The sequence below is a fragment of the Kogia breviceps genome, chromosome 7 (genome assembly GCF_026419965.1).
Source record: "Kogia breviceps isolate mKogBre1 chromosome 7, mKogBre1 haplotype 1, whole genome shotgun sequence".
In the NCBI taxonomy this organism is placed as follows: Eukaryota; Metazoa; Chordata; class Mammalia; order Artiodactyla; family Physeteridae; genus Kogia; species Kogia breviceps.
This window is the reverse complement of record NC_081316.1, coordinates 79,251,628-79,275,711: the sequence shown is the minus strand read 5'-3', so window position 1 is coordinate 79,275,711 and position 24,084 is coordinate 79,251,628. Positions and strand designations below refer to the sequence as shown.

The window sequence follows — 24,084 nt, the reverse complement described above, 5'->3', positions numbered from 1 at the left end:
AGGCAGGAAGGTCAAGCGGGCCCTGGAAGTAAGAGCCTAACTGAGGGATCTGGGTACCAGGAGTGATGGTGTGGTACAGGCACAGGAAGGCACACAGCTCAGCAGGGCAGACTTTATTAGTGATATCAGTACAGCAGAGGCGCCCATGGAGCAAAGGGAAGGGGACCCATGCCGGGACCAGTCCCCTCCTTCTGTCCCTGCAGGACCCTACGAAGATGGGGCCTGGCCTAGACCTGTTCCCCCTGCTCCACCGGAAACGTGGCGATGGAGAGCCTGGGGCTGGCCTTGCTTCCTGCTCCTCTTCTCATCAACCCAGTATTGTCACTTCCTTACAGGATTAGATCTCCCTCCCCAGCCCCTAGGCAGGGCACCCCAGCTACTGGGGAGGGGCAGCTCTGGTGGGGCGGGGGGGGGGGGCGGCCTGAAGTCTAAGAATAACCTGTAGGGCCCCTCCCTGCCCCATGCCCTTGAGTTCCCTGGGGCCCAATGCAAGCAGGTGGAGGGAGCACTGAGGGCTTCAGGGCGTGTGGGTCCCCAGCCGTTTGGGCTTAAGGGAGCCCCACAGCGACTGAACGCCCCTGCGGACGGTCCACCCTACGCGCCGCGCAACAGACTCAGCTGGGGGTGCCGGGAGGCAGGAGGTGGAGGCCTGGGAGCGGGCATCCAGACACTTCTGGTAGCGGAGCTGCAGAGAGGCGGGAGGGGCAGTCACGCTCCAGCCTGCCCCGTGTGGGCCGGGTGCCACCGCTCCACCACCCTACCCGCTTACCATGCACGCAGCCTGCACGGCCTCGGAGAGGCTGGCAGCATTGGGCTCGCACCAGAACATGTGGCAGCAGAAGGAGGCTGGGCCGGCAGCCATGATGAATGCAAACGTGTGGACATCTCTGCCCACGGCCAGGAAGGACAGGAAGCGCACTCGGCACTCCCCCAGCACTGCCTCCGTCTGCGGGGAGGGGAGCCAGTTGGAAAGGAGTAGCCCGCGCCTCTTACACTGGGTGCGTCCATCTTACTGACGGCCCTACCCCTCATTCCCAGTCTCCCCTCCGTGGCAAGGCCCCTCCATACCTTCTCCACCCAGGTCTTTACCTGCTGGTGCAAGATGGTGAGGGTGGCAGGGGCCACGCTGACGTGACTTGGGGTCCACTGCTCACGGCTACTGGAGGACAGGACCGATTCCAGGGCCCCATTTATCACATCTACCCCTGAAAGATAACGATATGAACATGGCACTGCCGGTGGTGGAGAGAGGATACCCCCCACTCTACACTAGACTTTCCAGCTCTGCCCAGTGGAGCCCAGGGCCTTTGCTCCATCCCCACTTCACTAGCCTACAGCACTGGATGATGCTGTATCCCTTCCTTGGTACTCTGCTTGGCTTCGGTGACTGGCACTTTTCTAGCCTCTTCCACCTTGAATCCTAAGCTTGGTTTGCTTCACTGACTCTCTTTCTCCAGCCTCCTAAGCAGACTGACCCCCCCAAAGCTCTATCCTCTCCATACCTCGCTCTCCACATTCAGACATTCCAGTGCTTCACACCACAATCCCTTCCAAATCAGCCCCTATAGGCCAGTCCTATCCGGTCCTCAAGACCCAACCTTCATTTTTGTTTTAAAGATTTCCATTTGAGAATGTTTATTACTCTTGTGTCATACCCTGCTAAGTCATTACAGTGCACTATGTCATTTACGATCTCACAAAAGATCCCTTTATCTCCATTTTACAGATAAGGAAACTGAAGCTGATAGAAATCAGGTAATAAACCTTAGGTCACACTAAGAAATGGGGATGTGAAGGCAAGCAGTCTGATTCCAGAGCCTGGGTTCTTAACCAGGCCTTTCCCCTGCCCCTTGCCTGTAGTCCTAGTTTCAGAACCAGAGTGCTGTCAAAATCTTAGTTGTACTCAGTAATTTCTATGACTTGCTCAAAAGCCAAGGAACCCAAGGCTCCTGGCTTTTAGATCAATCAACTTTCCCTTGTAACAATATCTCCTCTACTTCAAACCGCTGTTAAACATTTCCACCCATGCATCCCACTTTTGCTGTACTCAGCAGAGAACCAAGGCAGGAGCACACTGGCATGGGTTCTGTTCCCTGCACTACTCGTGAGCTGGCTGTCATCTGGATACCATCACAGTGAAGAATTTAGAGTGAACGATGCCAATGCAAAAGCACACACCTCTGTGGTCTGCTCTTGGGCCCTCTTGCCCCTTTCAGTGCCTCTGGGCTCCCACTAGGAGCAGAACACATGGACGCTTTGAGGGCAGAAGACAGATCTTCCTCGAAAGTCCTCCCTCATCTTGGCCTTGCTAGTCTTACCTCTGGCTGGATCAAAGCCAAACTCCTCCCCTAAGCATGAGGTACTCCAAAAACTGGCCTCATCTGATCTGTCAGATCATATTTTACTGCTCCCTGAGCTTCAAACGATTTATGTAGCATCATTAACATCTAATCTTGGCGAATGCCCAGCTAGGCAGATGGGGAATACAAAGTAAGAGAAGCGGATGCCCTTGAGGGACAGACTGTAACTGAGGGAAAAGCCTCTGTCTAGAGGGCCCTTCCCCTCTTGACTGTCTGCGAAACTCCCAATTCTCACGCTTCAGAGTTCACCCAGGGCCCACCTGGGAGGCCTTCCCTGCCGTAGGGCAGAGGGGGTGTTGCTGGGACACGTCTCAGCACATGTTGTAACTGCTGGGAAACCTTTCTCCACGCTGGGCTGTGGTCATCTCAAGGACAGAAACCAAGTTTAATTCATGTCTGTGTCCCCAGTCCTAGCACAGGGCTTATCTAACTGAAGGAATTCCAGATGCTTGAGCAAGTCACCCTCGAGGCAACATGGGCAAATGCACCCCAACCGGTATAAGCAAGCAACCCAGGAGCCACAGAAGGGTGACAGCACAGGCAGGAGTGGGTGGGCCAGGGCAGCCTGCACAGGGCCCAGATGTGAATGACACTGATGTGAGTCAATGGAAAAGCTCAGAGGTCATGAGTGTAGACCGTACATCAAAGTCACACTGCTTAATAAGCAGACGGAGCCGTGCGGGCAGCACCTGTGGCCCCAGGGTGGCGAGAAGCAGCGTGTAGGTGGGGGTGCAGTGGAACTAGGTGGCCTGGAAAAAGTCTATTTGGTAACAGCTCAGGACTGAAACCTACACCCTGACCCCAGCCCCAAGCTCCCAATCCCCCTTATGCTTATTTTTTTTCCATCTCAGTTGTAGCCTTCTAACATACTATATAATTTACTTATTTTATCTATCCTGAATAGAATGGTAGCGACTTGAAGGCAGGAATCTTGGTCAGTTTTGCTCATTAACATATACCAAGAACCTAGAGTAGTGCCTGGCGCAAATCAGGCACTCCTTGTTGATGAATGAATGATTAATGAGTGAATATTGCAGCTTCGGGAGGGACCAATGTTAAACTCACGGAGGTTAAACGGGGAGCATAAATAAAGCATGAAGTGGGACTTCCCTGGTGGCGCAGTGGTTAAGAATCCGCCTGCCAATGCAGGGGACACAGTTCGAGCCCTGGTCCGAGAAGATCCCACATGCCGCGGAGCAACGAAGCCTGTGCGCCACAACTACTGAGCCTGCGCTCTAGAGCTCGCGAGCCACAACTACTGAGCCTGTGCGCCTAGAGCCCACGCACCGCAACGAAGAGGAGACACTGCTCTCCGCAGCTAGAGAAAGCCCGCACGCAGCAACGAAGACCCAATGCAGCCAAAAATAAATTTATAAAAAAAAAACAAAAATAAAGCATGAAGTGAGTTTAGGGACTACTGTGTGAAAGCCGTGGCTTCAACAGAGCAGACCCACTGAGCTGATGGACGGCAGAGGGGCCATCAAGGGCTACAGACAGTTGCTTTAATGTGGTGAGAACTTATGTGAGTGGCAGGTGGATAGGGGAGTAGGGGAGTAACTGGAAGAGGCGTGAAGTTGAGGGCGAGTGAGTGGGAGGAGGAAACTAGCACAAAGGTGAAGGGCTCAGCCACGCCTCCTTCCTGCTCCCCCAGCAGGATTTTCTCACCTGCAGCTTCTCATCTGCGGAAATGCCACGGAATCCAATCCACTCCTCTCTGCACATCCAGGCCTTCCTTCAAGCCCCAGCTAAATCCCCACCCTCTCTCTAAGAAGGTTCCCTCACTGAATGTAAGGTGCTGGTCATTAGTCAGCATGGTTTGAGAGGAAGAGCAGAGAACTGAAGATGACCAGGGTTAGAGTCCTTGGTCTACCATCTCCTGGGCTATGTCATCTGAGGCATTCTTTCATTTGTGTGTTTGTTAATCCATTCACCCAACACTGTCAAGTTCGTCCTAAGTGTCTTTGGACATGACACCCAGACATTTCTTAAAGCCGTCTCTTTTTTTTCCCCTCTGACCTCGCTCCTCCACCGTCCATTAAATGTCGGAGGGGCTCACCGCCAGGCCTAGGCTCATTTGCCTTCTCGCAGTGGCTGCCCACTTTCCGGGCTCGATCTTCTTCACACTCGTGGCTTTGATTACCTCTCTAACCCGGTGATGCCCACATCTGTATCTCCAGCCCAGACCCCTCCCCCTCATCTGAATCCAGATGCCAATTTGAGTTTGCCACTCACCTTCCTGAAGGCATATCAAACTCAGCATGCCTGAAAACTGAACTCAAATCTCCAAACCAAAATTGGCCTCTTCCAATGCTTACCAGCTTTAGAGAATGGCACCACCATCTGGTTAGCTCCAAAAGCCAGGAAGTCGGGGCTCAGCCTTAGTGCCTCTGTCCCTCACCCCGCATCCAACCAATCACCAAGGCCTGCTGACTTTAATTGTCTAATCATCTCTTGAGTCCACACAACTCCTCTTCAGCCCCAGCACAGTCCAAGATGTTCTCATTACTGGCCACGACTACTGCAAGATCCTCCTGGGTTCCCACGTCCCCCTCCACCTGCTGAGCAGCCTTCTCCACTGGTATAGCCAAGGTGAGCATGACAACACTCAAATGGTCACGGCTAGTGCACTCCAGAGAAATCCTCTTATAACACCCTGCCGCCCTTAGGATGAAGAACAAATCACTAACATGGCCTATGAGGTCCCGCAGGACCTGACTGCTGCCGAGCTCCCAGCCTCATCTGGCGCGGCTGGCCTTCTCTCAATGCCCTTGAAGTACCAAGGTGCCTCCCATGATGGGTCCTCACACCGTTCACTCTGCCTGGGGTGATCTTTCCCACTTTACTCCTGTCTCCATTCCACTTGGCCACATTAGATCCTACTGATTTTTTAAATCTCAGTTCAAATGTCACTTTCTCAAGTCTTTTTGGACTCGCTAGACTAAATGAGGCTCCTCTTACACAGTTTCATAGCATCTTGCTACTTTCTTTCAGCGAATGACTCAACTTGTAATTTTACATTTATTTGTGTGATTATTTGACTTATTCCTCTTTTTTTCTACTGTAATCTCCTGTAACCTCCATGAAAGCGGGGCTGTGGCCACTGTTCTCCCAGGACCTGGTACATGGTAGGCTTCATAGGTATTTGCTAAGTGAATGAACAAGTGAGTAACAGGTACTGTAAAAGCACTAGAAATATAAGAGTGGACCTAATAGTCTCTACCCTCGGTTTCTTTATCTATAAAATGGGTATCATCATAATCCCAACCTCACAGGATCCTCGAGAATTAAATGACGTATAAGGGAGTACTTTACAAACAATAAAGCCCATTGACCAATATGCTCACTGCTTCCTCTCTAGATGCTCACGGCCCACACCAAACCCAGCTCCCGGCTGCTCCAGCGTCTCCAGTCATCGAAGACCCGCCTCCCAACCTAACCAAAGCTTTTCTGCGGGATCCAGGAGTGGGTCTCCCTATATGCCTGGTTCACTGGTTCACAGTGAGCGAAGGCAGGGCACAGAGTGCAGTGGGGACAGAAGTACAGGAGGTGGGACGCATCTGAAGGGCAGGGAGACATCAGCATGAGGAAGGTCCGGTAGAAGGAGGAGGCAGAGGGTGGGAGCAGAGTTTGGGGATCAAGGAGGTGGTCCCTGCGTGAAAAAGGACACACGTACCAACAGGTTTGGCAACAGGCACATTCCCCAGGTAATAGACTTGGAACTTTTGTACCAACTCATTCTTAGGCGCTGGGAATTCCACTGCGGGGGAAAAAAGAAGAGGATCAATCATAGTGGCAGATCTTGCTCACTCCCAGTCCCCACGACCCGGGTATAAGCTGGACATTCACCCAGCCAAGGCCCTACCTCCACCCCCTCCCCCTGCCTCCCTTTAACCAAAGTCCCTCCACTTATTTGACCCAAAGAATTGAGTCTCCATTTTTCTGTCACTCGGTCCAGTAGCTCGTGCCTCTTCTTGGGTCACCCCACCTTTGCCAACAAAGCTGAGACAGACCTGGCAGGGTGGTGACACTGACCTTGGAAAGGGACATCCACAAGTTTAGAGTGGTCCAGGGAGAGTCCATTTACCAAGCAGCGGGCATTGCGCCGTTCGGCCATGATCTGCGGAAGGGGAAAGGGGGAGGGGAAGAGCGAGGGAGGGTGTGTTAGGCTTCACAGCCCTGGAGCCCCCCAGGCCGACTCAGTGACCCCACCCATATCCTTGTAGGGCAAAGGTGGCAGCTAGTCCAGGGTGCGAAGGGGGCCGTGCCTTAGAGCAGATCTCATGCAGGCTGGTGGCGATGTTCTTGGCAGGTGCCTCACAGCGAAACACGTGGCACTTGAGCATCTGGGTCAGCTTATCGCGAGCCACGTAGGCAAAGTCCCTGTTGGGGGGAGGGGCACCTCAGCGTCTCCCAGTGCTGAGCCTCATTCCAGCCCACCCACACGCCCTCCCCGTCCATCGCAGCTCCTCCAGGGCGTCTGCCCCCGGGATGGGGTCCTGCGGGCGCTGCCTTCTGGCCAGAGGGTAGACAGGCAAGCATGCTGAGGTCGAGGACAATGGGTGAGCACAGCGGGCAGGAAGGGGCAGGGCAGAATAGGGGAACTTGGGTGCTTCAGTGGCATCTGGTCCAGGTGTGGGAAGAGGAACGGTCAAGGCAAATTAGACATAGTACCTCTCTCTGGGTCCGGCAGCACAAGAGAGGCAAAGAGCAGAGTTAGGGAGGAGGGCCCCAGTCTGGCTGCCCCCCGCCCCCCGATCCCTGGCCCTGCTCCCACCTTCCGCTGTCCCGCCCGACGCCCCACACGCGAATGCTGACGATGGGCTGGGCGTGCAGCAGGGCCTGACTGTGCGGCTCCACCAGCTTTAGCGTCTCATCCTCCAGCTGTAGCAGCAGATCCTTTCCCTGCAGGCCCAGGAAGCAGACGCTCAGCGGTGCCCCAGCTGGGAAGGTGGCTGATCTTTGCCACTTCCAGCTTGAGGGAGGGTGAGCCACAGCTCGAGGGCCCTTGCTTTGGTGTCGGACCAGCCACCCTGCAGCCTCACTCTAGTAAAGGTCACACCTGTCATCTCTAACGAGACTCCTTCTATCATCCCCATCGCCGTTAAACAACCATCTCCCAAGGTCCCAACGTGGAGTCACACGTCCATCTCACAGGCTGCCACCTGGTGGGTGTACACCTCCCTCCCCAGCCCTTGTGGCGGCAGCTGGGCTCTCCCAGCTCTCCCAGTTCCCTTCACTTCTCCGTTGCCCGGCCACCCTGCCAGCTCAGGCCCTCACCTCCCCCCAGCCCCCAGACATGGGGTCGTGCAGATTGTTTTTGTGGTAGGAGAGCTGACGGATGCAATTGTTGACTGCCACACTGCTGCGGCCAGGGGCCAGCTCCTCCTCCGTCATCTCCACCCAGCCAAGGGAGCGCACGGCGAAACACTGCCAGACACAAAACAGGGGGTGGGAGATAGAGGCTCTGAGCTAAAATCGGAAGAGGCCCCAGCCCAGCACGCAGGGAGGTTTGCTGAGGCCAGAGGAGCTCCTGACTCAGAACACGGCGGGTGGGAGGGTATAAGACTAAGAGGCTCTATAAACAGGATATAGGTTCAGGAGGGCTGCTGGTCTCAGAGGAGACCCCTGCCAGTCAAGGAAGCATCTGAGCCAAGCCTGGAACAGCCTCCTGCCAGGCCACGGGACTGGTTGAGTTAAAAACTGAAGTGCCTCCCGCTCAGACACAGGGGTCTGTGCTGAGACCTCAAGAGCTCAGGACCTGGGAAGCTGTACTGAGACCAGAGAGGCCCGCAGAACATGACCCAAGGGGCATTCCTGTACACAGGGGGGCCCAACGTGGGAACGGGCATTGGTCTTGAACAAACCTTGATCCCTGGGTTGGCATTCCGTGGGGGCAGCTTCTCTTCCTCTTGGGGCAGCGGCTCTGGGCTAGAGGCAGATGGTAACACTTGTTACAGGCCCACAAACGGGGAGCTGTCCCAAGGTCCCTTCCAGACAGACCCATCCCACTGTCAGCCCACTGTGTCATGCCTTCCCACTTACCTGAGGCTCTGAGCTGGGAAAGGCAACGTCCCCTCCTCAGGGTCCTTCAGTCCCAAATCCATCGGGGCCTCCTCACTGGGCTCATCCTTGGGAAGGGGAGAGAGGAATCAGGACCAAAATGATGCCCCTTCTCCAGCTCCTCCATTGTGAAGGAGGGCCCCTCACTCACCTTCCAAAATTCTCCATCCTCGAAGCCTTCTCCATGCGCAAAGCCGGTCCAGGTGAGCTATGAGGGGTGGGAGCCAGGGGTGGGTGGCTCATCTAGCAACAGCAGCGCCACCCTCCCCCCCAGGTCAAAACCATCAGGCCCGCGAGCCTCACCTGGGACTCCTCTCGGGGGCTGCTCCCCTGTGACGGGGAGGCCTGGCCCGGGGGCTCCCACTGAGTGGTCCCTGTTGGGATGTGCCAGTAGTAGGTCCCTGAGGTGTCCTGGACCCTCATCCATCCAGCTGGCAGGTCGGAATCCGTCTCGAAGGCGTTCGGGTTCCAAAAGGAATCTGCCAGGTGGGGGCGTCTCGGTGAGGGTCTGCCCACCCAACAAGCAAATCGTGGGTGCTATGCCCAGTCCCCTCCCAAGACCCCATGGTGCAGGAAGGGCAGGGGAAGGGCTCCAGCACAAGGTTACTGCTTCCTCCTAGAGCCTGAAGTCTGGAGTCACAGCATGGGGGGCCCCCAGCATGAGACGTGACTCAGGTCTCCTCCTGGGCTCTGCTCCTGGCTAATATGGCCACACAGAGGGAAGGAGGGAGGCAAAGAGAAGGGAAGGAGGTTGAGTGACCCCAAATGACCTCCTGTCATACATACCCGGATCCCAGGTGCACACACTTAGCAGCTCCTGCACACACAGGTGCACACAGACATACAACATATACAAGCCCTACTACATACCTGTGCAGCCACCACAAACCCAAGGGTGTGCACACACAGGAGATTCCTGCACAGACAGCAGGTATTGCATACGGGTGCACGCACATGTGCAGGGGCAGACACACACACACCAACTCCAGCCATCCACTGATGCGGCCACCATACACAGGAGTGCGCACACACAGCAATATAGTCCAGCCCCTGCCACACGTGTGTGCAGAGACCACACCCACAATGACCCCCAAAACATGTGTGGGTACCACACAGACAGTGAATGCACATTCAGACACACAACATATGTCAACCTCTGCCACATGTGTGCAGATACCGCAGACACCCACAACCTAACCCTTGCCACACACGAATGCAGGCAAACATTTCATGCACATGCACACACACCACGCACCTGTGACATAGCCCCTCCTCCCCCCTCAGAGCCACACCACTCCAGCCCTGGAGCCCAGCTCAGGCCTCCACCACTTCTGTGCTCCCTGCCAGCCCCGCCCCACATCATGCCCGGGCCCGTGCTGCCCCTCACCTGGGCTACTGTCCTGCAGGACGATGGCCAGGAAGAAGTCCTGGGAGAACATGGCGCTTGCTCCCAGCCCCTCCTGCCTCCACCCTCCCTCCTCACAGCCCCTCCAGCCCAGCCAGCTGGGCTCACAGCCTGGTGCTGGGCTGCAGAGAAAAGCTCATCCCGCCCCCTTCTCACCAGGGCAGAGCGCCTGCCAGGCAAGATCCTCCCCCGCCTGGAGCTCACTAGGGAGGGGCCAGGACCACCAGGGAAGGGGACCCCATTGGGGTGGGGATGTGGGGTAGGGCTCATGAGACCCCAGCCTTCCCTGCTCACATCTCTTCTTTCTAATCCTGCGTCCCCTCCCCCCAATCCTGAATCTCCATCCCACCCCCAAGCGGTCACCTCCGTGCCACAGTCAAGCCCAGTCTTAGGGACACCAGGAGGCTCAGCCCTTCGGGAATACCCCAGCTACCTGGGGCCCTGCAAAGCCTAGAGCTCTCAGTACAAACAGGGTGTGGCTTCAAGGCTCCCAGGGATCCCTCCCCTGCCCAGAACCTGCCCAGCAGTTCGAGCGGAGAGTGGGCTTCAGGGGCTGGGCCCCAGCAAGCTTGAGGCCGGGCTTGGGGCTTCCCAGCACCAACCCCCCTCACCTGCCAGGGCCCAGCTAGGCTGCAGCGTCTCCTCGGCAACCGCAGCACCAGGACCGGCTGGGAGCGCCCAGACTGCTGACGTGCTTCCCGTTACCAGGGAAACCAGGAATCCTGACTGGTCCAAGAGGCAGCACTGAGGGACAGGCAATCCCCAGACCCAGGCTGCTGGGCAAACAGGCACGGAGGGCTGGGAGTGGGCGTGGTTATCCCAAGGTGGCTGCATACCTGATGCGAGAGTCACTGGGGTGAGCTGCCTCACTGCCCTCAGCTTCCAAATGAGGTGGGCCCACAGAGGAGGGGCTCTTCTTGCCCATCCAGCCTCTAGGTACCCATTACTGCCTCTCCCCCCCCCACCCGCCCCTCCTCTCAGGCCCTAGGGAATTAGAATGCCCGCTTTTCCCCAGAGACCCTCCATCGTCTTCAGGGCTCTCCCGCCAAACATTCCAGGAACCCCACACCCAGGGCAGCCGCGCCCCCCAGAACCACACCTTTCTTCCTGAAGGGTCACAGACCCCTTGAATCTGCGGACCGGTTCACCATCTTCTGACTGAGTCACACACACCAATCCATCTGCCATCCCTGTCAGCCTGCACCTTCCTGCTTCAAAGAGCTTCATCCTTCCGATTTGTCCTGGAGGGGCCGCTCTCCCCCCCTCGACCATCTGGGAGGCCCTTCTGGAGCTTGGCACGTCTCCTTCCAAGCACAGTCCCACCCCGGCCTTTGCTTCCACAAGCACGCATTTATTCAGGAATGTACACTTTCACTCCTGCACCAATTCATTCCGGGACTCCTCCAGGCACTCAGAGGTTCATGTATCATTCATTCACCCACGCATGCCTCCCAGGCTAAGCCAGATGTAGTCATTTGCTCAGGAGTCAGGAACGCTCTCCTTTCCCCACCCCCATGCACGCCCATAGTCCAGACTACTAGTATCTTCTACCCGGGTCAATGCAACAGCCTCACGGAGGGTCTCCCTCTTCCTGTTTAGTCTCCTCCAGTCTGAGCTGCATGCTGCATCCCAAATGACTGTTCCAAAATGCTAACCTTCTCTCCAGGTGAATACTCTAATTGTTTTCTCCTTGCCCTCAGGATAGAACCCAAATTCCTCAACAAAGTTTGTTTGCTGTTATGAGCCCCTAATCGCCTGCCTCTCAGCCTCACCTCTGATCACCCTCCGTACCTCTGGTCTCTCTCTCCCTGCCTGGGACACGCCCCTTATCCTCCCTGAGCCCAGCCTCCCTCCCCTCAATCTTCACCTGGCACCAGCCACTCCTCCTTCCAGCATCAGTGTAAAGGTCGCTTCTCAAAACTGACCCACCCGCTCTCCCCGACCATGCACACAGGCAGGGTGCGTGATGTCCCTCCTGCACCTCCCCCACCCCAGGGCCCAAACTACCTGTTTACTTCTGTCTCCACCCTAGACTGTGAGTGCTGTTGAGGGCAGGAACATCTGTCTGCCGCAGTATGTATTCTTAGCATTTAGGACAAGGCCTGGCACTGAGTATGAACCCAACACAGTGGGTTCCCAGTATGAACCCAACACAGGTAAGAAAGTTCATTCATTCATCATTCATCATTTGGTCATCATTCATTCATCCATATACTTATGCATGCAATCAACAACTTTGTGGAGATCCTAGGGTGGGAAGGAGAAAATCATGTTTGCTCAATTCTACCACATGCCTACAGGAGCCCAGACCTCCTCTGTGGCCTTCCTGGTCATAGCAACACAGTTACAAAAGAGGCAGTGACGCAGCCCCTTCTGCTACCCTCAGTTAACACAGCCTCCAGCAGAGCTTGATCCTTGCCCATCTTCTCGCCACACCAGCTCCCTTGCTGAGGTCACTGCCCACACCCAGCTGAGAAGCAGCTCTTCAGCAGTTCTGTCCTCCTACTCCCAGAAAGCTCATAGGAGTGGCCACTACAGTGACCATTCAGGGGCCCCAGAGCAGCCAGGCTCTCCATTATTTGGCCCCAGATTCACACCCCCTAAGGCAGAGGTTGCAAATAAGCAGCCTGCAGTCTGATGTAAACCTCAGATAGATTTTGTTTGGCCTGCATGGTGCTTTTTTAAAAAACAGACGTGGTTGCTAACATTTAGAAATTGGGATGTTTCACATCGATATCTAATTTTCAGTTTCCCTTGAAAAGTTACATTAACTGGCTCCATTGAGACAACATTTCCCCCCACCTAACCCTATAAATAACCAGCTGGAGTGGAGTAGTAGCTGTTCTCTGCAAAAGGGATCCAGGTGATGACCAACGACTGCCCGCTAACATACCCTTAAAGACAGGCAATCAGACTTTGTCTTTGGTAGAATTACTCAATACCACCTGTGAAGTGTTCTTACAAAAGCAAAACACAAAAAAAACTCAAATCCGAGTCTGATCAAGGCTCTAGAATTCACTGCCAATTTACAGGAAATCCAGGGGAAGAGGAACATGTTCAACACCACACAGGGAGAGTCTGCAAATCCAGACCACGGAAAGCCCAGGGCAAACAACACAGTGGCTTCAATTAAAACAACAGCAACAAAACTTCGAGCAAAAATAGAGAGATGGAGGAACAATGTATAGATCAAAAGAAACCTTGACATATTGACTATCAAAAGGTCTGTTCCTATTTGGATATTGATGCAATGAATCAAAACTTTTTAAAAAGAGTGGGGAGGACGTTTATCAGACAACTGGGAAATGTAAACATTGACTGGATATTCAATGATATTAAGGAATTATTGCTAAATATCCGTAGGCATGATATTGATATTGTGGATATTTTTTCAAAAGAGTTTTATCTTTCAGAAAGGCATGAATGAGTGGGGACTTCCCTGGTGGTCCAGCGGTTAAGACTCCGAGCTTCCACTGCAGGGGGCGTGGGTTCGATCCCTGGTTGGGGAACTAAGATCTCGCATGTCACACGGTGCAGCCAAAAAAAAAGCATGAGTAAACATTTACGGATGTATTTGCTTCAAAATAACCTAGGCTGGGGCCCAGGAGTAGGTGGGGGTATAGATGCAGCAAGGCTGGCCACGTGTTGCTAATTGTTGAGACTGGGTCATGGGTAAATCAGGCTCGTTATTCTATTATTTTTGTATATGTCTGAAAATGTCCATAGTAAGTTCTTTGAAAGGGGATGACATGATGCCCTTGGCTCATCTGAACTGCATGCTCCCTGCAAAGGTCCCTCAGTTTGGGGTCTGGGTAAGGTGCCTGCTGCCTGGTATGGGAGGAGTCTTTCCTTACACTAACATCCAGCCCAGGCTTGTGGCTGCAGCCCATCATCTTTGCCCTTTGCTCCTCAGCTGTCTGCATCTCTATGTGACACTAGCAAATGCAGGGACTCAACTTATTTACATGGGACACATTTAATGGTCAATCCTTGGAGTCCTAATATCTATACCCCCCACCCCAACAATGCATATGTTTATTCTTCCTTTGTTTCCTAACTTTTAGTCAATATCTTATTCCTGACTAAACAGTACTCTTGCAACGTCCAGCGTGGTGCTCTGCAGACAATACCCCAGTCTTTCCAAATAGATCTCTGTGGGGAGGAGCTGCCTCTAGAAAACAGCCTGGAGTGCACCTGGACTCATCGTGCTGTAGGCATCAGTGACAGCATAAGGGCCAAGAGCTCGGGTCTGCACTTGGACTTGGTTTAGATCTCAGTTCTACTGTGATCTCAGACTGTCTGTGACCCTGGGAAAGGACTAAACCTCTCCAGGCCTCTTTTTTGTCACCTGTAGTATGGGCATAATTATGGTATCTACCTCACGTTATAGTGAGGATTCCATACGATAATGCTGAGCACAGTGCCAGTACCAGGTAAGTGCCTCATAAACAGACCTAGTCCACCATCCATCGGGAGTGTGGGATGGATGCGTCTATCAACTTGTTCAAGCACTCTCTGAATGTAGGGACAATTTCCTTCAGGAAAACCTGGGCATGGCCTGCTGAGGACTTGAGGATACAGGCTCTGTGACTCACGCCCAGGCTGACCCTCTGTATGGAGGGACCCACCCTCTGCCCTCTTGCCCTCCCACATTCCCCACATCAAGCTCCACAAGGTACCTGTGTCCTCCGGGGAGCCATAGGAGGGGCTGCCCTGGGATAAGGTGGCCCAGCTCGAGTCCTCGTCACTGGCTGCGCTGTTCCGCATGCCAAACAGAAGGCTGGCACTCTTGCTATGCTCTCGGGGGCCGTCTGCAAGGGCCTGGGGTCCAGGGGGCACCTCTGCGCTCTCCAGGGGCTCCGGCAGCCCTGGGGGAGAAGACAAGTCCTCCTCCTCCTCTTCCTCCTCTTCCTCGTCATCCTCCTCGGCCTCCCCTGCCGCCTTCTCCTCTCCCTCATCTGGGCCCTGCTCTTGGGTGCTGATGATCAGGCCGGGTCCTCGGAGCCCTCTGTTGGCCGCATTATGGGCGGAGAGCTCCAGCTCAGAGTACAGGTGCATCAGGCCTTTGGGGCCCAAGGGTGCCATCTCGGGCTCCTGGCTGGCTTCCTCAGCCAGGGTCAAGGTCACGTTGCGATTCTGGTCACGGTGGGCTGTGGCGGCCCGCCGGAGCTGGTTCTGGCCCTCCTTTAGCCACTTGGCATTGGCGGGGCCTGGCTCGGGCCCCCCACCCTCCCCCATGGCGCTGCGCAGGTCCTTGGGTCCCACGGCCGTGGCCTGCAGCTTGGCGTTGAGCAGTTGGTTGTGGGCAGCGTGCAGGGGCAGGGGCAGGCTCAGCGCGGGGCCTCCGTGGCTGTTGGCATTAATGGCCGACTGGCTCAGGGATGATGGAACAGACATGGCCTTGGCAGATCCTGCAGGCGGGGAGGGGAGACCACGTTGAGCCTCCAGGTCAGGATAGCAGCACCCATGCTTCTGTCCCAGGCCTGTGCCCTGCACCTCCTCATCTCCCTACGCTCAGCAGGCCAGCACACACCGTTGTGTCTGCTGAGCTATTTTCCCAGGAGAATAACTGGGCTCGACTTCTGTCCGCCATCACCACCACCACCGCCTCAAACCCCACCCCCACTGACCAGGACCAGGCCCACACTCCACCCCGTCCCCAAATCCCCAGCCCCGAGCTTGCTGGGATAGCACAGCCAGCCCCTGCTCTGCCCTCACTCCCAATTGCAGAGACTCCACACAATGGCTCTCTGTGCATGCCCACCCCCAGCTCATCCAACTGGGGCTTGCTGTGCCAGGGGCACAGCTGGTGAGGGACTGGCTCGTGTGTTCTGGACACTGGACACCGCCTGCCCCCTTCCTCCTGCCACACAGCTATGCACAGCCCCACCACTGTGAGCTCCCCACGCTCTGTTCCCATCATCATAAATCGCTAGGTCCAATCAGCCCCCAAGCCCACCCCATCCTAGGGACCATGGGGACAAGAGAGAATGAGCATAGACCAAGCCCTCAAGGGCAAGGGCCTGGGAAGGCAGGTCATAACAGAAGGGCCTTCAGCTCCAGTTCGTGGTTCCTCTGACCAGTTGAAGCAACATTTTGGTGACTGTTTCTATTAGGTATCTCACCTCGGGTACCAATTCCTCTGCCAGCCCCTATAATGCCCCATGCCTGGGTCACTGCAGGAGTCTTTGATCTGGACCCTCTAGTCCTTCAGGTCTTTTCCCAAATGTCACCTTTTCAGTGAGGCCTTCCCTTTGTAAATCTGTAGGCCACCATGGCCCCTCCCAGCAATCCCCAAACTCTCCCCAGCACCCAACACCATCCGACAAGCTAATTTATTATTTACTTTGTTTAATGATTGTCTGCTCATGACTCTAATTTCAGTTCCATGGTGGTGAGGATTTTGTCTTTCTTGTTTTTTTTTTCAATGTAGTATGCCTAGGGCTTAGCACAGTGCTGACACAGAGCAAGAACTCAATAAATAATTGTTGAATCAGTGTATGAATCTGCCCCAGGCCCCATTTAGCATCTCCTCTGCCAGTTTCAGAAAACATACCCTGGTCATGTTACTGTGTCTCAACCATTGCTCATGATGCCCCAACCAGACCTCCACCTGCCCTTCAGGTGAGGGGTTCTCCTGTCCCACAGTGAAAGCTCACCAGTCCTATCCCCTCGGGCCCCCTCCTGCATCCTCAGAAGAGCTTCGTGGATCACCTTCTCCTCCTATCAGCCAAGTCCATCGCCCTAACGATTGATCTCACCCTCAAAGCCTCATTCCAGCCTCCCCATCTCCCTGACCTTCCACTGCTAGGCTTCTCTCCTTCCCTGACCCCCACTATAATGTGCTCACTCCCTGGACCCTCCCTGGTCACCCCCTCACAGTGTATTCTCCCTGACCAACCATTATCCGCCTGTCTCTCCGCCCGACCCTCTTAGACACTATCCTTCCCTCCCTGATACCCTCACTCAGAGCTCTCTCTTCCTACTTGACGTCCCCACAACATGCAACTCTCCCCTATGGAATGCCCCCCCCCCCCAGGCACACCTTCCCCTCAGACTCCCGCTGCACAGCTCTTTCTCCTCATTTTCTTACCTGAGCGCTCTGCACCTGCCTGTGTGCCCTGAGTTCTTTCTCTCCTTGAACCCATGGCCCCAGTGCTCTCTGTCTCCACAGCACAGCTCTCAACCCTGAGCACAGACTGCACGGAGGTGTTTAGGCTGCCCCGCAAGACTCTGCCGTCTCTCGGGTGCAGTGCCGGGGCCTGGGGCAGGAGCCGTAGCTCGCCTTTCCATCGCTCCTAGCCCCTCAGACCCTAGCACAATGCTATGCACACATCTGTGAAATAAATGTGAGAAGGTCCCTGTCCACGTGTCTGCCTCACATGTAACTACCTGCCGGTCTGCTCGGTATGGCTACACCTCGGCAATGAGAAAGCTCGTGGCCATCGGCATAAATGAGAAAGACAGACGGCTCTGTCTCTACCCAGAACCACAGTAATCCTCCAGAAATGGAAACCAGATTGTGTCACTCTCCAGCTCAAAAAATTAGATGGCTCATGACTGCCTTTAGGATAATGTCTGACTCGTTAGCAGATCACCAAGAGCCTCCTTGAGCCAATCCCTATGACCTCTGGGGCCTCCTCCCCATCCTGCCTCCTTCCCACCTTATGCTCCAGCCACAGGAAGTATGGTGGATTCTAGAACATGTCACACTCACACGGCCCTGGCTCTTTGTTTACCCTGATCCCTCGCCTTGGAATCCTGTCTCCCCTTGTGAGGACCTCTGCTCATGTTTCACTACTTGGCTCAGCGGTCAAAGCTCCTAAGCAGTAAGTCTTTTCTGTTCAGTCCCCTATCCCCATCCTCACATGCCCATTGCCTCCTTGGCTCACCATACCCAGTACTGCATTCTGTCCGAACACCTGAGACCCTGTCTCATTCAACTTCGCACCCCATTACCAGAGAGAGTGTGCTGTGTGTCTGCACAGAGTGGGCCCCTGGTCAGGCTGGAGGAGTGAGAGGAATAGGAACTGAGGAGCCCAGAACTAATTGGGAATAGACGCTGAGACAGGCTTGTGTGGCCTCATGGACTGGGGATGGGAGCGTCAGGGAGGGTGCTGGAGAATGATGAAGGGTCCCTGAGAAGGAAGTAGGATGGGGTCCTGGACAGGTGAGGCCCGAGATCTAGGAAAAAAGGGAGGGAGGGAGGGAGCTAGCTTAAACCGATATCCTAGCTCAAAGGCTATTCCTTTGAGTGGCATCTCCATGAGTTTCAGGAGATGGAAGACCCCATGACTCTGCCACACTCAGAGCATCATAGGGATGCCAGGCCCTTCTCTGAAGCAGCAGCGTATGGAGCCAGGTTTCTCAGTGCTCAGGCCAGGACCAACCTCCTTCGCATTTGGAAGTGTGGTCTGGGCAGGGCACATGCCCCGTGAGGCTGGGACAGTGAAGAACCAGGGTGAGTTCAGGGCAGGCCTGCCCATCTGGTCATGGGGGCAGAAAGCACCGGGAGAGGGAAGGGGGAAGTTCTGCTGTGTGAAGACTGCTAAAGCCTGAGCGCCTGGCCCAAAGCAGTGCGTTCTCCTTCACCTCACTTTTTAAGGTCAAAGGATGACCAGCTGCCCAATACCTTCAAGAAGGGGCACAACCTAACCTCTCCCCTCTCACTGGCGCTACCCATACCTGGAGCCTCTCAAAGGATGGAAAGAGCCAAATCGATTCTGGCTCAAGGCAGGGAGCTGGGCGGAGCCCTCAGGGGAGGAGCTAAAAGAGTGGCCACTAAAGCCTGAAGGGGCTGATAGGAGACCGCACGGGCAGACAGGTGAGGCCTGCTCAAGGTCAAGGGTCTTCTAACCTGACCACTTACTATATGCCAGGCACTGTGCTGGGCATGGGGGGAGAGTGATGAATAATAAAGAAATGACTCTTCCCCGAAGGAGCTCACAGTCTAGCAGGGAAACAGTCACTGAACAACTCATTACAATGCAGTGTAATGGCAGTATCTAGTACTCTAAGCACCCCCTACGTGTTGAATAAGTGATTGACTATTTTGCTGGGGAAGCAACAGGGCATTATAGGAGCCCGAGGCTTACTTTGACCGAGACACTGGCGAAGGCCTGCCTGAGACAAGAACATGACTCTCCTTGGACCACCCCCTTCATCATCCTTCCCTCTCAGAGGATGACCCCCGACCCCGGACGCACTCCCAGTTCGCAGAGGAAATGGCAGCCATCAGCCAGAGAACATCCTCAAACCTACAAACTTACTGACTCAGCACCAATTCTTTTCTCTCCTTTTTCCTAAAACCAGTTGCTTCACCTGTCATTTAAATCCTTCCTTTCATGCCTTTCCAGGAATTGTATGCCACTGTTCATCCATTTTTTTCTTCTACCTAATCAACCACTCCTCAGTGGGATCCACTATCCCCCAACTTAAACACAGAATCTTTCTTGACCTGACATTCTTCCAGTGCCACCTGCTACTCTCTTTTCTCCCCCACACCCACAAACTTCTTAAAAGAGCTATCTTTACTCATGGTTGCCATATCCTCACCTGGGTCTCACTCTTCCACTCTTCCCAGTTCTGCTTCCCACTCTCAACATGCCTCAGTAACAGCTCCTACCAAGGTCAACAGGACCCCTGTGTCATGTGATCCAACAGACACTTGGAATCCTCATCCTGGTTGTACTCTCAGCAGCATCTGACACCATGGGCCTCTCATCCAGCTTTCAAAAATCCATGGCTTCCACACACTACATCTCCTGGTTTTCTTCCTACACTCATTACTGCCTGGTGGTTTCTACACTCCTTTGCTGGCTCTTCATCCTCTGCCAGACGTTACACGCTGGAGTTTCTCACAGCTTGTTCTTATGCCCTTTTCTCTTTCTCACCCGATATTTGACACAGGTATTCATTCATGCCCATAGCTTCAGGTGCCCCCTACAAACTGATGCTTTCCAAAAGTACACCTTCATTTCAGACCTCTCATCTGAGCTCCAGACACATACATTCAACTTTCTACTCCACTTGGATGTCTCAAAGGCCTCTCAAACCAACATATCCACTCATGTTTCTCTCTCCCACACCCTAACTGGTCCTTTCAGGATCCCGGCTCATGGAATGACATGACCATCAGTTCTGTTCTGTAAACCAGAAGTAGCAATACCATTCTTGATACCACCTTCTCCCTCACTCCCCACATTCAATCCATCCCCAAGTACTGACGATTTTCTATCCAAGAAAAATTTTTGGACTTGATTGACTCTCAGCATCCACTACCGTCAACAGTCCACACCAAGGACAAAGACTTTAAGATCAAAATTCTTAACATGCCCTAAATTGTCCGGCTCAGCCTTCCTCTCCAGCTTTGGCGCTCTGCTGACAGGCATCACTGGCCTTCTTTTGAGTCCTCGAAGACATCGTGCTCTCTCTTTCCATAAGGTGTCTGCACGTGATTCCCCTTCTGCCTGGACCCTCCTTCCCCTACCCTCTCAGTCTAACTCCTTTGCCTCTTAGGTCAAATGTCCTGTTCTCAGAGATGCCTTCCTTGACCCTCTCTCCCTGCCTCCTAGTCCGGTTTAGTTGGTGCTCTTGTGTGTTCTCAAGGCACCATTCACCTTTCCCTTCATGGTATTTATTACATTCGTAATTTTATTCTTATCTGATTTTCCCCTTAGACTGTCAGCTCCATGGGGACAAGGACACAGTCTATTTTGCTCGTAATTATATATCCAGTGCCTGACAGTACCTGGTATATATTAGGTGCTCAAAGCACCCTTGTTGAATGAATAAATGATCAGATAGTTGTTTTTTTTTTTAAGGAAAACACTACGTTAGAGTATTAAGAAGAGGTAGGCAAGAGGGTATGTTATCAGAGCAATCAAGGAAAAAAGGGGGTGTGTGGCCCAGATTAAGTTTGGCAGCAGTGGGTGAGATGGAGTGAAATGAATGGATTTGTAAAATACTTAGGTAGTGGATGTAACAGAACTTGGTGACATAAGATGTACAGAGTGAGAGAGAGAGAGCGATTAATCTAGAATGTTGCCCAGGATTCCAGCTTGGGTAGCTGATTGGAAAGTATCCATTTCTGAGAGTTGAAGGAGGAACAGATTTGAAAGAAGGGCTAGAGAGGGAACATAGGAAAGATAATACAGCTTGGGATCAGTAAGTCCGGAATTCCTGTTGGATTTCCAAGGGGATGTCATGAGGCCAGTTGGATATTGTGTCTGGAGTTCAGGAAAGAGATCTGGGCAAGATGTATAAATCCGAGAATCACACACACACACACACACACACACACACACACACACACATATATATATGAAATTTGAAGCCTTGAGAGTGAATAAAGGACCCGAGGAGAAAGTGCAGAATGAGTGAAGATGGCCCAAGAGCCCCACCAGCATCTAAAAAGAGCGGAAGGAGGTAGCAAATGAAACTGAGAAGCAGACAGTGCTGCAGGACAGAAACCAGGAAAATGTTTCAAGGAAAGTTGACACACACCACTAATACTAGAAAATGGAAAGGGGGTAATAGGAAAGTATCCATTGGAGTTGGCCACATGGACATCTCCAGTGACCTTGGCTCGAGCAGTTTCCGTGGGTTCCAGAGACAGAACACCGAGTGAAGTGAATGAATGGCAAGTGAGGAAATAAAGACATCAAGTGTAGACGAGGTTCTGGCTTTAAGGAGTGGAGAGAGCTGGGACTCTGAGGTACTGGGAAAGCAAGAAACGCACAGGCAGATTCAATAGGTTCGAAATATCCTTTGAATTGGCAATGGGGAAGCTGCTCCTAATGGGTGCTCCTGCCAGCGCTAGGCCTCCTGGCCGAGGAGGGACACAGCCGGCCCCAGGGCACACCCCTCGGTCGCCGAAGGCAACAGAATGCGGCTTGACAGATTCCAGGCCTGGGACCCTGCAGGAATCCGTGCAGCCTCTGAGCTTACCTCACCACACGTCCTCTTCCCAGTCCTTGACCTCCCCTCCCCCATCCCCTAGTCCCCATGCCCCATCCCCCCCACAGCCCCTCGCTTCCCTTCCCCTCTTCTCGCTCCCTATTCATCCCGGAGAGGCAGGAGTTAAAGGTCGGGGAGGGGACGGTGTGAGGACCTAAGTAGAGTCCGACCTTGTAAGGGGGAGAACAGGAGGGGGTAGTCGGAATACGCGGTGGGAGGGCCGCGCGCGGAGATGGGGCCTGGCGGGGGGACGCGGGCCGCCGCGGAGCTCGGGCTGCGGGGTCCGCCGGCCACTGGGGGCCGGGATCCGACCGCCCGGGCTGGGTCCCGGCAGGGGAAGCTCCTACCTGCGCGGGGAGGCCCCAGGCCCAGGTGGCGGAGGTGGCTCAGGCTGCAGGGCTCGGGCTCCGCGGCGGCTTCTCCATCACAACATCCCCCGCCCAGGAGCGCGCGGGCCGCGGGGCCGCGCCCGGAGCAGCGGAGGCGCGCGCGGGGCAGGGGGTGGGGGAGGGGCGCCATCTTGGGCCGGGCGCGGGCCGGGAAGCGGGAGCCCCTCGGGGGCGTCACTGGTGGCAGCCGAGCGGAGGGCCCCTCCCTACGGGACCCTCGGGCCTCGATGAGTCCAGCGGCCCAAAGCCCCTCGCCGGCCGCCATCCCTGCGCCCTGGTCCCAGGGTTCCAGAGCGCTGCCCCAGCCTCCAACGACCCCCGCCCAGCCCGGCACCGCCCTCCACCACGAGGCCTTGGACTCACCCTGTGCGGCCCACAGGGCCCTGGCCCCGCACCCCGGCGGGGCGACTCACCAAGGGGTTGGAGCGGGAGCGGCTGTGGCAGTGCCAGGGCCGCGGCCGCGCGGGGAGGGGCTCCAAGGAGGCAGCCTGCTCTGCTCTTGCGGCAACACTCCGTGACGTCCTGGTGGAGAAGCGATGAGGGCACAGCGTTGGTGATAATAATAGCTCTTATTTAGTGGCCGCTTACACGGTGCCAGGCTCTGTGTTAAACCCGTTATATGCATTCGTCCTCACGTCAGCCCTGTGAAGTTGCCACTATGATCATCCTGTTTTCAGAGGCAGATGCTGAGGTTCAGAAAGGTAAAGCGACTTGCCTGCAGTCACAGGTAAGTGGGGGAAACAAACTGGAACCCAGATGTTTCTTAACACCCTACCACTGCTGCTGAACATGAAACTGTGACACCAAGGCCTTGCAGGTGTGAAGAATGAATCGCTCCCTGGTGGAGATTCACAGGAGGGAAGGAAGAAGGGGGAATGTGGATGAAAAGTGTGAAGGAAGGAATGATGGGGCCCAATATTGCACAGACTCCCTGGATAGTGAGATAGTTCCCAGTGGTCAGGTCAGCAGCACAGAGGCTTTCAAAGAAGTGAGGGGGAATATAACCATCCAGAAACCCTCTCCTGGCTCGTTCCTCTAAGGCAGACGTTTTAATTTATTGTAACTACTAACTACTGAGCAGCTGACTCAAGATGCCCTCAAAGTACCTAAAACTAAAAATGTCCAAATCTAAATTCATTGTCTCATCCCCTTTATTGACCTTCTAAGAAGTTTCACTGGGGTGAAAAAGAACCCTCCCCAGTGCATGTGTGCATGAACACGAACACACACACATACACACACACACACACACACGACTGGATGCAGCTCCACTTTATCCATCCCAGTGAGTGGTACCACCATTCACTGCTTGCCTAAGCCAGAAGCCTCAAGATCATCTTTGACTACACTTTCACTTGATTTGAGGTGAATATAAATGTTTTAACTTTTTGTTAGGGAAAATTTCAAATATATATAACAGTAGGAGACAGAACAGTATAATGAACCCTCATATACCCATCATTCAGCTTCAAAAATTATCAACTCCTGGACAAGAATTTATTATGAATTGACAAACTTCTATGATATATGAACCATGTACCAAGTCCCAAGCTAAGTCCTAGGGACCCAAAGATGAATCAGATTTGACTGTCACCCAACCTGGAGGGTATAACATGTGACCTTTGTCCTTGAAAGATGGATAAGAGTTACCCAGAAGAAGAAAGGTGTCCTCATTCATTAGATCATTCTCTCTCAACAAATCATTATCATGTGGGAGGCACTGTCCTTGGTGCTAGGAACTTGTAAAGAAACAAGATTGAGTCCTTGCCCTCAGGGAGCTTGAATAACAGGGGAAAGAGATATTAAACATATGCTTAGAAATGTGATGAGTATTTTGAAGATGTACATGATGCTATGTGAATGGACTAAATTTGGTCTGGGGAGGTTTGGGAAGGCTTTCTTATGTGAAGGG

The 24,084-nt window shown here is 54.0% G+C and overlaps 1 protein-coding gene across 9 annotated transcripts; it reads right to left on the bottom strand.

Moving 5' to 3' along the window:
- Positions 1-98: 98 nt before the first annotated feature.
- Positions 99-22,776, bottom strand: APBB1 (amyloid beta precursor protein binding family B member 1). Of its 9 annotated transcripts, none has more exons than XM_059069540.2 (14): positions 22,586-22,766; positions 14,505-15,236; positions 8,724-8,899; positions 8,572-8,628; positions 8,403-8,488; positions 8,225-8,288; positions 7,638-7,787; positions 7,135-7,262; positions 6,626-6,740; positions 6,393-6,477; positions 6,034-6,117; positions 1,090-1,205; positions 770-946; positions 99-685 (listed from the first exon to the last, which is right to left on the bottom strand). In XM_059069540.2, exons 2-14 carry the CDS (start codon positions 15,220-15,222, stop codon positions 518-520), a joined length of 2,124 nt encoding a protein of 707 aa, XP_058925523.1. In that variant the 5' UTR covers positions 15,223-15,236; positions 22,586-22,766; the 3' UTR covers positions 99-517. The 9 variants fall into 9 exon arrangements, with proteins under 9 accessions (XP_058925523.1, XP_058925522.1, XP_058925520.1 ...); XM_059069539.2 differs by having other exon boundaries at positions 22,536-22,765; XM_059069537.2 differs by lacking the exon at positions 22,586-22,766 and adding an exon at positions 22,131-22,254.
- Positions 22,777-24,084: the final 1,308 nt, after the last annotated feature.

Coding starts and splice junctions, on each gene's coding strand:
- APBB1 (XM_059069540.2), bottom strand. CDS start 15,222: ATGTCTGTTCCATCATCCCTGAGCCAGTCGGCCATTAATGCCAACAGC. Junction 8,629..8,723: donor GCCCCCGAGAGGAGTCCCAG/GTGAGGCTCGCG, acceptor CACCCCTCATAG/CTCACCTGGACCGGCTTTGC. Junction 6,741..7,134: donor GTCGGGCGGGACAGCGGAAG/GTGGGAGCAGGG, acceptor TCCCCCCAACAG/GGACTTTGCCTACGTGGCTC.